Consider the following 12,760-nt stretch of genomic DNA (forward strand, 5'->3'; position numbering starts at 1 on the left):
AGTTAAAGATATCTAGTGAGCTTCATGGTAAAGTGAGGACTTAAACCAGGGTCTCCCCAAGTACTTTAAATGCTACAATGGATATTTAAAGAGTGAACTGATTTGATTGAATTATTTCTGTATCAAATTTGGAAACCACCCATCTCACTCACAGATTACTTTTAAACTGGTACCATCTGCAAATGATTTTCTGGAATTAATACCCGTCATCATAGTTTTATTCTCCTTTGAAAACTCGATTAGGCAATTATGCTCACATCCTTAGACTTGTTCTAACAGTGCTACATAAATAGAACAAAACAAAGCAGCCTGTTACTTTCTGATAACATTGTCGTTTATTTATCTACTTTTGAAAAGGAGCAACATTTGGGAAAAACACTATTATTGTGCCGTAAAATAATAAAGCATAAATAAAAATAACCAGACAAATAATATTTTTAAAAAGAAAGAAATGAGATGCCATACTTTATCAAAACAGTGCTGAAATCTTTATTCATGGGATAAATGTGAGCAAATCAACAGTGGCAAATGTTAGATTTAGTATAATAAATGTTCTGATATAAATCACAGCTCTTCACTGAGTTGGTGTTGACATAGAGAATGTGTCGTGATTTATAGTTTGTTAGTTTTAGAGAACTGTGACTGAAATATCACAGCTTTTGCTTTAAACCTAGAAGACCACAGAGAAGATATTTTCACATGATTTTACACTGAACGCACAGCCGTAAGGAAATAATTCTATAAACACAACTTACAAAGCATGTAGCCTTTTTAGGTTAAGTCAAGATCTTTGAAAAAGTAGAACATTTAATAAAATACAAGAATTGTCAACTTCAGATTTTAAATTTACAATGAGGTACAGTTTGGAAAGAGGGGAAAGAAAAGGCCATATAGTCTGGAGAGTATAGAAGTACAATCCTATATATCTGGAGGCACCAGAGTAGGAAAGGCTAATATAACATGCTATGCAGTTGCCCTATTTTTTTTTAAAGATATGCAATACATATGATGGTATGTATTGGTGATGTTTTGGCGCAGTGGTTAGAATGCAGTACTGCAGTCTACTTCTGCTGACTGCCAGCTACCAGCAGTTTGGCAGTTCGAATCTCACCTGCTCAAGGTTGACTCGGCTTTCCATCCTTCCGAGGTCAGTAAACTGAGGACCCAGATTGTTGGGGGCAATAGGCTGACTCTGTAAACCACTTAGAGAGGGCAGTAAAGCACTGTGAAGTGGTATATAAGTCTAAGTGCTATTGCTATGAACATTGATTTCTTAGATACACAGACCCCACAATGCTGACTGGTGTAGAAGCCTACTTATACAGCTATTTATGGGAAAGCTTGCCTCCTGCACACAATGCTGATGAGCAGCATCATTGGAACATACAACTTCTCCAGGCTGCTCTGGGTAGAAAATGACTGAAAAGTATCTAAATATTTGAGTTGCAAAATACGCAGATATGCTATTTCAAGGTGCATTAGAACAAGTAGCTTCCTTCATTTTTCATCTGCATAAATAAGGTTAATGAATTAGCCACAAATTCTTTTGGACAGAGAAAACAATGCACAGATTCCTCTGGATGGAGCAAATAGTAACGTCCTTTTTTGAATAGTCACTGCACAAGAAAGAATCTTGAAAGATGCTGTAGAGATTAAAAGCAGAGAACAGCTATGTAGTTTAATAGGGGACTGTCACTAAACTGGTTCTTTTTCACAAGATAGAGCAGCAGCATTTGGCAGGGTAGTCTTCACAGTAGACTTTATTCTCATTGCCAAAGACACAGAAGGAGTATGATTTGTCCTTCCATTCATATTTAACTTTTGTGAGTGGAACCAGCTCAACCGTTTGTCTCTGCAAAAAGAAAGAGAAAAAAAGTTATATTTCTGAGATCATTTATATCCGCTTCGAATGTGAACTCTACAATTTAGGTACTAGACACAAAATTGGCAATTAAGGCGGTCTAAGTTGGATACGCAAAAGGAGCTTAAAAGATACGGACTTCCTTTCCAAGCGCTTACACTTTTTCCATTCCGTACAGGCATTAAGGCGAGTCTCTTCAATGTTCCTCTTAAAAGAAAATCAAAAGAGTTTATGTTTGCAGACCATTTTTGTCAAAATAATTAATATGTGACACCTGTTTGTAACTCACCTTGTTTTCTTTGGAACATCACCTTGAGAGGACATTGCTTAATTAGAATACTTTGAAATAAAAAAGCAGTAAAGTATTAGCCCCGTTTATGAGTGCTGTGCTCCACATATTTCCTTTTCCTTAGGAAATATTGTACAATTGGAATCTGCTGTTCAGGGTAATGTATAGGTCCTCTTATTCCCTTAGCATTCTATATTTTCAAACTATCTGGAGGAAGGGGAGAAAGGGAACTAATGATTTCCAAGCTCTGTGTTAATCCCAGCACCATTTTTATGCCTTCCCATCATCCTAAGACCCAGATCTACTGAAAATTTAATTCAAAATTGGGGATGGGAGTGTGTGATGTAATGTTGTCCAGAGGAAGGGAGTGTATTCCAGAGGAGCAAAAGACAACACAGTTTAGATAGCTTGTGTGAGAAAAAGAGGGTGAAGGTGACTCCTCCCTATTAGTTCCCAGGATATATGTTTTATGGTACAAGTAGTCTGCTTTAGTCTGGCAAGATAGGTGAGGAATAATAAATAAATCTGTTTAGCAGAATCACAATGTGACTTTCTTTGTTTTGGGAACCTGACAGAAGGGGAAGAGGAGGCCAATCGTCATAAACAAGCCATTTGTAGCCCATTTTTAATTTTTATTTTTTTTTAAGATGGAAAATAGAATGGAAAGGCTCAAGCTGCTCCTCAGGGGTTCTTCAAAAAGTATCTCTGCGATGCCCTTTCCTGCCTTGACCCTCCACTTCTCTTCATCTGGAAGCTTGGTGCCAGGTTTTCAATAGTTATGCTTTTAATACATATATGCATTATTTTGTTTTATTATTGATATTGTTTTGACTGTTGATTGGAAATCACCCAGAGTTTTATATAAGATGGGCAGTTATATAAATGTTTTAAATAAATAATGCAGGCTGAATGAAAAACTGCTGGTGACCGTCTACCATTGCTCCATAGAGAGCATTCTAACCTATTGCATTTGTGTGTTATTTGCCAACCGCACAGTAGCAGATAGGAAACCGCTCCAGAGGATCATTACCCCATTGCCCAGAGGATTATTGAGTGCCCTCTCCTCCCTCCCTCCCCCCGGATGAACTGTACAGTTCCCGCTGTCTTAGGAAAGCTCAAAACATTCTTAAAGATTCATCTCATCCCGGACATTCTTTTTTTGAACTATTACCATCTGGATAATAAAAACAAAGACAAATAGGTGAAAAATAGTTTTTATTCCAGAGCTGTAACCATATTAAATACTATTGTATAGTGCAACATTGAAGTGCAATATTAGGGGCAGTGCAATGGTGAATAGAATGTGAAGGAAGTGTATATACCTGTATAATGTATGTTCTTATTTGTGGTTTTTACTTGTGTATAGTGTGCACTGTGGACAGCACATAATTTCGTTGTGAGTTACACAATGACAATAAAGATATTCTATTCTATTCTATTCTATTCTATTCCCATATTACAAGGTGGCCTTTTATAGACCTGTGGAAAGAAAGGAGATAGAAATATAAACCCTAATTCCTAGATGGAGAAACCTGAGGAATATTTCTACAACCTCAATTTTACTTCTATGTTATGGAAATCAGTTACATCAGTTCCCTGACCAGGCAGCTCTTTCACTATTCATGGATGCAAGTATAAATTTAGAAGCATTGTCAGTTTGTAATCTCTGCAACATACATCACTTGAAGTATATCTCAGAAAAACAGGCTGGTGGAAAACTCTAGTTTCTTTTGTCTTTTTAATTCTCATTGGTCCCCTCCTTTCCTTTCTGCTCGTTGTTTAATAACGGCAAAAATAAAAAAGAATAACAGATTTCTGTTCCATACATGATTCACCAGCATGTAACTTCACCCAAAAAAAATTGGAACAAGTGTGTCTATTTTATTTATTTATTTATTTATTTATTTATTGGAAATGTGTTTATATCAAATGTCTCTACAATATAAAAACAATTGAGAAATTAATGTGATATTATTTATAAAAAAGAACAGCATGCCTTATTTTAGTCCTTTAACAATCTTCAGATCAAGCCACTAGAATTTGTAAACTCAAATTCAAAGAACATTTGAAAATTTACATTTTGGGATATTTTCAGGAGAACAACTTTCACAACAATGCAGGCTAACTTATGGGTTGTGACTTTTAGGTGTATTTTAAAATAAAAATCAATGGTGCACTGATGATGTTACCTAATTTGGGTAATCAAGCATCTGCTAGAAAACAACCAAGCTCAGAGAGCACCAAGGACCCCTCATATCAATTCTGAGCTACAAATATTCTCTTTTATTGGAGAAATAATTAGCACTATTAAAAGTGTGTTCTTCACACTTCAGGGAAAAGAGCTAAACATTATTTCTGTGTTACAGTATCTAAGACTGTGCTATGAGGAAAAGCTGGAGTCTCCCAATTCCCCATCAAAGTCTTATGGAAATTAATTTCCATTTTAGTTTTTTTTAAGAGGAAGCCTTTTGTCTCAAAAGTGAGTTTAATTCTTAAGCATCATGCTGTCTTAGACTAAAAGACTGGTGGTGATGCATTATTGATTTTTATTTGTATTGATTTATTTATTGGTGCACAATAAAACCTTTTTGTAAAGGATTAAGGTTAGAGTTACCAGAATTTAGATGCAATGGACAAAATTTGCATCCAGACATCCCTGAAATAAAGACTAAATTAATTGTATATGAAGTATTGCATTATTCCCATCATTGTATATGAAGTATATGTATTATTCCCATCATTATATATCCCATTAATTGTATATGAAGTATTTGCATTATTCCCATCATTTTCCATTATATGTGTCTTATATTAAGTAAATAAATGCTGTTATTTATGTAACTTGTGTTATTGCATAAGTACAGTTCATAATTATGCAATTAAACTGACATAAATGGATGCAGATAATATAAAGTTAAAAACACTTTATTTCTTAATGGTGCATTAAAGTAAGGTTTTACTTTATTATTATTTTGCAGCAGTTAAAAACTGAAAGGGATGAGAAAATTGCACTTTGGTAAATGCAAAAATAATAATTTGATTGCAAAATATCCTGCAAAAGGAAGAATAATCAAACTGAGAATAATCTAAGATAAATTCTTAGATAAATCTAAGTTAAATTCTTCATCAATTTGAAATATTCCTCACACAAACATTTTCAAAACTTTTTTGGGGGAAAACAGCTGTTTAGTAAGTCAAAAAGTTTTTTAAAATAAATTGAACATGAAAATAATAAATGAAAATGAAAATAATTTCATTTTTAAAATGCAGTTGTTCTCTTTGGCACTCACTTGTTTCAAGATCCGATGCTCATCTGAAGCAAACATCATTTTGTGTTGAACAATGCTTGTCCTTGAATAGTCTTTAATGGATGATTCTAGGAAATCAATCATGGGACGTACCTGGATGCAGATAAAGGCCACAAAATACTCTTTTGCATGTACAGCATGACTGCATAGAACTGTCAACTTTCTCTCAGTAAATGCTTGGAATTGTATACCAAAAAGCATACATTCATCATTAGAAATTTAAGAAAATGTAGCTGTGGTTATCTTATCTTTTTGCACAGAGGAATGAGTAGTCTAAATCAGTGTTTGTTAATCTTGGCAACTTTAGGTATGCTGGCTGGGGAATTCTGGCTGTTGAAATCCACACATCTTAAATCTGTCATGGTTGAAAAAGACTGGTCTAAATTATTGCATGCAAAGTTAAACTGTGCTTTTGGCCAGAAGCATGCCAAAGTTTCCAGATTTAATCTCCAACATCTTTCAATTGGACTAGAAAAAAATCCTGTCTGTAACACTGGAGTCTACTCCAGACAGAGTTGGGAATGCTGAGCTAGATGACTTGTTATTATACATATGTATGGAAAAACCCTATAATGAACTAGAGAGATCTCTTTTGGGGTACTTTAACTGAACAAAGGATTGAACTGAACTGAACAAAGGATTGAATGACCAATAAGAGCGCTCTAGCACTCTGTTCTAGCATTCTAAAACAGTCTACATTCTATCTATCAGGTCCACCATCACAGGCTTGGTGCCTTGCTGGTGCCCTGCCATTAGGGCAGGAAGGGAGAAGGAGGACAGGGGTTTATTGGGCACTATTGTTATAACATGAGAAATAGGGAGGGTGGAGTGGCAACGGAAGAAGACCAGATCACCAAACTGGCTTGTACCACAATCTTCAAGGCCGTTTCCCTGAGAATGGAATGTTAACAGTTTGACACCTCAGAGTTTCTCAAAACATCTTACCGGTATTATATTGGCTGGCCAGGGAACTGGTCATGGGGGGGAGGGAGTGAAAAGTGAAAAGAATAGGTTTTTTGCACAGGAATATCAGATTCTGCCTGACTTTAGTGTAACCAGTTTCTTTCAGTAAAAATTCCTTTGCTTCAATTAAATGGAGTCACAAGTCTTACTTTCCTGAGAGAGTAGACTGGGGCAGGTCTGACACTATCTTCCAGTATTCTTTTATAAATACAGCTAATCTTCATTTAGCAACTGCCCTATTTAGTGAGCACACCTGGAGAAACTCTTTGCAGTTATGACAGTGATGAAAAAAAATCACTTTACAACCACATTCTTCACATTATAGTGATGAAAAAATAATTTTATAACCAATTCTTACATTTATGATTTTTGCAGGTCTGTAAAGCAAAAGAAAGCTGAAATAAGATCATAAGCACCATAGCAGTTTTTTCATAACAATCACTTTGTTATGCCTGTCTCAACTGTGGTTGCTAAATAAGGACTACCTCTATATTCTTCCAGTAATCATTGCATACATATTTGTGGCAGTATATATCTTACCAAGTTATGCTCATCACTGAGTATTTTTCTTCCAGTTACTTCCTGCAGATGGTAAACTGGAAGTTCAGATTTTTCATCTGCTATGTGTTCTAAAATATTGTTCTTCCTATGAGGGGAAAAAAGTTATATTTATTTATAAAGATGTCAGTTTAAAGGTGAAACTGACTGAGTACATGTTAATAAGCTCTAGAAGATAAGATACAACTTTAATCTCATTTATATCTTCCAAAAATATCTCTAGATTTTACAGAGACATGTTGCAGATAAATGAAGTGCACTCTTGGGCTGTAATCCCCTAATTCAATTACTAGCAGTAAACCTCAATTAATTTAAAATTAGAGTAAGGGGATTATTTCTGAGTAAATAATGTTTAGTAAACAAATATTCAGCTTGCATTTTGAATCCATTCCACAACGCATTTGGTTAACTGCCTGAATATATTTTGTTCTGGAAGGAATTTTTCTTCCAATGATTTAAAGTCAGATAAACAAAGAAAAGATGGTATTCCAAATTCAACTGGGGTATATTTAAGGAAGGATGCAAAAATATCAGAGCATATGAAATTAAGCTATAAAGTCTAACTTAGACCTCAAAGGTCTTTTACTCCAATCTCTGCTCAAGGCAGGAGACCTTATATCATCCCAGTCACATGGCTGTCCAGTCTGCTTTTGAAAACCTCCAGTGATGGAGCACTCACAATTCCTGCAGACAAACTATTCCTCTGATTAATTGTTCAGAAAATGTCTCCTTACTTCTAGGTTTGATCTCTCATTAACAAGCTTACTTGTTACTTCTTGTCTGCCCTCAGTTGCTTTGGAAAATAAGTAAGGCCCCTCTTCTCTGTGACAGCCCCTTAGTTATTGGAAGACACTTATCATGCCCCTCCCTTGTAGCCCAGAGATCAGAAGCCTGTTATTGTTATCCTTAACAATGTTCAAAGAAATATAACTTAGATGAAGGGAAAAGTATATTTGTAAGAGTTTATGAGATAGTTTTGCTTTTCCACTCTGGCAAAATATGTGTAATCCAAAATCTTATGCACCCAAGTATCCATGATGGTGGTGGTCATATTGGGGAATGTATTACTGGGACAAAAAAAAGACCTATGGCCCTTACAGGCATTCTTACAGATACTTTTTCCTCCAGATGAACAAAGAGACTTACAGTACAACATTCATTTCTTTGCTTTATATCTTACCACGTGATTGAAAGTTCAGTATGATATAGCAATATTCCTTTGCAATCGCAACGGTAACACATGTGCCGCCCATTGCCATGGCAACTGGAGCAACTGTGAAAGAGAGATCAATGTTCAAATTAGACTCTATGACAGTGATGGCGAATCTATGGCACGGGTGCCAGAGGCGGCACTTGGAGCCCTCTCTGTGGGCACACGTGCCATTGCCCCAGCCTTGCCTTCCCCCATGACCCCCTCTTCTCCAGCAGCTCCCCTGAAGGAGAGTCACCCTCGAGCATGGCCCACATGGAGCAGCACAGCCAAGGACATGGCAGCCAGGCAGCGTAGACAAGACTCTGCCCTCACACCCCATCATGCAGTTGATGCTGCAGGGCGCTGGCAGAGGGTGTGGCCACCATAGCGCTGCTGGGATGCCTGGAGGCGGTGAGTGGTCCTGTAGGCAGGCAGGGCGGGGGATGGGGGGCAGAGCAGGGGCAGGGCAGGGGGGTGGAGTGGGGGCGGGGCCAGTTTTTGGGCACTTAGTCTCTAAAAGGTTCGCCATCACTGCTCTATGATATTGTAAGTTTTCCTCTCTTGCAAACAGTAAATTAAATATCATCATCAACATCATCACCATAATATTATTTCACTCATACAGTAGTCTAGAATATATGCAATATATATGCCAGTGGTTCTCAACCTTTTTAATGCCGCGACCCCAACCGGTCGTAAATCGAGGACTAAACCGGTCGTAAGTCGAGGACTACCCAACCGGTTGTAAGTCGAGGACTTTCCCTGCCTGGGAGCGCCGCACATGCGTGGTTCCGCCCCCTGCGCCGGCTGAGGCGTAGCTGGCAAACGGCAGAGACGGAGCAGGCCGACCACCAGCTGGCCCAGCCCAAGGGAGGTAAGGCACCCGCCGGAAAAAGGAAAAAAAATGGCGGACAAAAAAAATGGCGGAAAGGCTTGCTTGGCGACCCCTGTGAAATGGTCAATCGACCCCAAATGGGGTCCCGACCCACAGGTTGAGAACCACTGATATATGCAATATATGTAATATAAAATATAAAGTGTGGTAAATACTGATATAGAAGATAACTTAAAAATACTGCAAAACTTAAGAAATAACTAAAGATTAGCATTACTAATAAAACTATGAACATTATACCTTTTTGTTGTCAATATAAAGACTCACCTTATTTTCTATTAGAAAGAAAAACAAAATCTCTAATCAGGACTTATGGGTTGTAAATGAGATTTAATTCAGTTATTTAAATTCTTGTAACCCTATTACTTTCTTTTCAATCATCTTATCAAAAAGAATTATTTAATAATTATGCTAAGAAAGATCCACTTTCTATTTTAGATAGCTACCAAAGAGCCTGATAAATAGGGCACACATACTGGGTTCATACAATGGCCAATCCTGTTTGTAAAATTCTGTGTTATCTATACTTCTGGATCAGAAACAAATATTTCCTGCTAAATTTAAGGCTTTTTCCATCTGTGGCATTTAAATGAGTCTTTTTTAAAAAATGGCCTACAGATGGTTTGATTTCAAATGCTGCTGTCTACTTTCTCATGCAGCTGCCATATTGGTTCAGCAAATTCCCTGGGTGAAAGTTAGCTGTCCTGTGAATCATTTTCACTAGGACACGATACAGTCATTCCATTTTCCCAGACCGAAGTGATAGCCTTCCTTACTTGTAACAGCAGCAAAGGTGCAAAGGCCGTATGATCTGCTTGTGACAGATAAGGGCCTATCCTAGGAAAGAGGCAATGACAAGCCACTTCTCAAAAACCATGCCGAAAACCATGAAGGGATTTTCCCAGGCAGTGTCTGCGAATCAAATGTTATTGAACATGAAATCAGTCCACTGATTTCGCTGTAGGGATATTACTGCAAGTGATCTATTTTCATGGAAAAAATGAATGAGGAAAAATCCTGAATATTAGATAATGTAGATCATATATATCTATGTTTCATCATCATCATTTTAGCCATTGTCTATTCACTGCAGGATGAAGGCCTCTTCCGCATGTTTCCAACCAATAACGGTCCTGAGCTTTCTTTTGCCAATTGGGTCCGCAATACTTGCTGAAGTCATCGAACCCTCTTGTTTTAGGTCTCTTTCATGGATGCTTTTTATCAAATGGGATCCATTCTATGACTGCCTTGGTCCACCTGCCATCAGTTCTTCTTGCTAGGTGACCAGCCCATTTCCATTTACTCTCTTGATGATATTGTATACTTTCGTTTCTTCTCTATACAGTACATCCATATATCTCTATCTCTCTATCTTTTTACCTCTACCTCTACCTATATCTAGATCTATCAAGATCGAGATCTATCAAGATCTAGATCTATCAAGATCTAGATCTACACACACACACACACACACACACACAAATTTAACTTTTCTGAAAGACCTAGATGAGGTATGACAACCCAATAAAAGGTTATAGTAAAAACTATTATAAGAATAAAAATGAAGTTTGGATTGAAGCAAAACTTACCGCTTGTTTCCTGAACCCGAACACCATGAGCAGGAAATGAATTCATCTGAATTGAACCCACTCCCATTACAAGCTGAACACTTTTTCTATATTTGAAAAAATGCAGAACAATTTAAATGTATTTATTGAAGAAGAAGAAGAAGAAGAAGAAGAAGAAGAAGAAGAAGAAGAAGAAGAAGAAGAAGAAGAAGAAGAAGAAGAACAACAACAACAACAACAACAACAACAACAACAACAACAACAACAACAACAAGCAGCTAAATCCCATGTTATTTTTGGTGGTTTACAATAAAAGCCATCAAACCTGAGTTAAGACCAGTGACATTCAAACCAGCATCAAAAATAACCCAAAGAAAACATGTTTTGAAATGAGTATGTTAGGGGGGCTTTCAGAAAGGTAGCCAAGAAGCCAACTCCTCAGTTCAACAGGGAGCAATGCTCTGCTTTGAGAAATAAGCTGGTTTTCAAATGGCTTATAGTACATCCTTTATTATAAAGGACAGTCCCTTATTTCAGGAAGTTGTCCTTTAGATTTATTTTTCAGAAAGTCTCTTTGTTCTTTATTTTGGGTTATTTAACACAGGGGTCCCCAACCCCCGGTCTTTGGACCGGTTCTGGGCCGCAACATGCCAGCAACCAGTCTGCACAAACAAGCAAAGCTCCATCCGCAGGATGCTGGCAGAACACAAAACCATGCACCCTCCAGCCCACAGAAAAACCTCTATCCACGGAACTGGTCCCTGGTACCCAAAAGGTTGGGGACCTCTGATTTAACATTTACCATACAAATAGTGCAATTAGGGCAGTCTTTCAAATTTATGCGAAAAATATGAAAGTTGTATTGTCTTTTTACAATAAATTTACACATTCTGTTTGATCGTAGACATTTTTATTAGAATATATGTTTCCCTAAAGTTTTTCTTGATTTTGCTCTTGAATTGTCCATTGTAAACCAAAAATAGCCACAAACAATTAAGTGGTTTTTTTTTTTTTTTATTCTTAGCCACTTCTTTCAGATTTGCCCATATTTCAGATTAATCCTTTATTTTTTTCCCAAGAAAATGCTGTGAGGTCACTGTCGGTCTGGTTTCGTTACACGATCACCTTTAAAATCCTTCATGATTTGCATTTGATCTGAAGCTAATAGCCAAATTTGCAAATTAACTAAAAGTTTTTATTTCCTATGAGTCCAAAACACATACTGCAGTTTTCTCCTCCCTTTCGTGAATGAAAGACCAGGTCTCTTATAGCTGCATTTTGAAATTGAAATACAGCCATCCAAACTGGGTCAAATTGCCTAGTTTACAGGTAGTCTTTGACTTACAATCATGTGTTTAGTGACCATTCGAAGTTACAACAGCACTGAAAAATGTAACATGACTGGCATGTGTTTTTGACATTTGTAGCATCCCGGGGTCATTGTGATCCCTTTTGTGACCTTCTGACAAGCAAAGTCAATGGGGAAGCCAGATTCACTTAACAGCTGTGTTACTAGCTTAACAACTGCAGTGATTCACTTAACAACTGTGGCAAGGAACATCATAAAATGGGGCAAAACTCACTTAACAACTGTCTCACTTAGCAGTGGAAATATTGGGCACAATTATGAGTGTATTCAGATGAATTGAACCCACTCCCATTACAAAATGGACACTTTTTCTATATTCTATAAATGCAGAACAATTTAAATGTATGGCTAAGTTCCATGTTATTTTGGGTGGTTTACAATAAAAGCCATCAAACTTTTATTTGTATCATCTATTTTCCCAGATTTGGGGTGGTCTTTCTCATGCAGTTCTTCTTCTCCTAATTTCTGCACAGAAGGAAGCACTGACATCTGATAGGAATATTGTAATGTTTCTTGTACTGACTTACTGTGCCCTTCCCTTGACATGATTGGCATGTAATTGCACCACGGCCATTGCAGTTTCGACAATTCTGAAAGTAAAGCAAAGGACACATAAGCAAACCATTAGAAAGACTCTGTTGACAGGCTAGCCCTACTTCACTGGAGAATTAATTTTATTATTTTTTTCTTAAAATAACAGTAGTCCTCAGCAAAAGGATAATAGATTCCTGCCCATAATTATTTTTCTTTGACCTTC

General features: G+C 37.1%; 1 protein-coding gene across 1 annotated transcript; it reads right to left on the reverse strand.

Moving 5' to 3' along the window:
* Positions 1–1,249: 1,249 nt before the first annotated feature.
* LOC107296098 (protein SSUH2 homolog) lies at positions 1,250–12,593 on the reverse strand (the record flags this gene model as incomplete). Its single annotated transcript, XM_015825442.1, has 6 exons — positions 1,250–1,852; positions 5,441–5,551; positions 6,962–7,067; positions 8,160–8,252; positions 10,656–10,741; positions 12,531–12,593. Coding segments are annotated over 6 exons (600 nt in total), but the record flags the coding sequence as incomplete, so codon positions are not given.
* Positions 12,594–12,760: the final 167 nt, after the last annotated feature.

Source organism: Protobothrops mucrosquamatus, unplaced genomic scaffold (genome assembly GCF_001527695.2).
Source record: "Protobothrops mucrosquamatus isolate PMUCROS unplaced genomic scaffold, P.Mucros_1.0 scaffold2639, whole genome shotgun sequence".
Taxonomy (NCBI): domain Eukaryota; kingdom Metazoa; phylum Chordata; class Lepidosauria; order Squamata; family Viperidae; genus Protobothrops; species Protobothrops mucrosquamatus.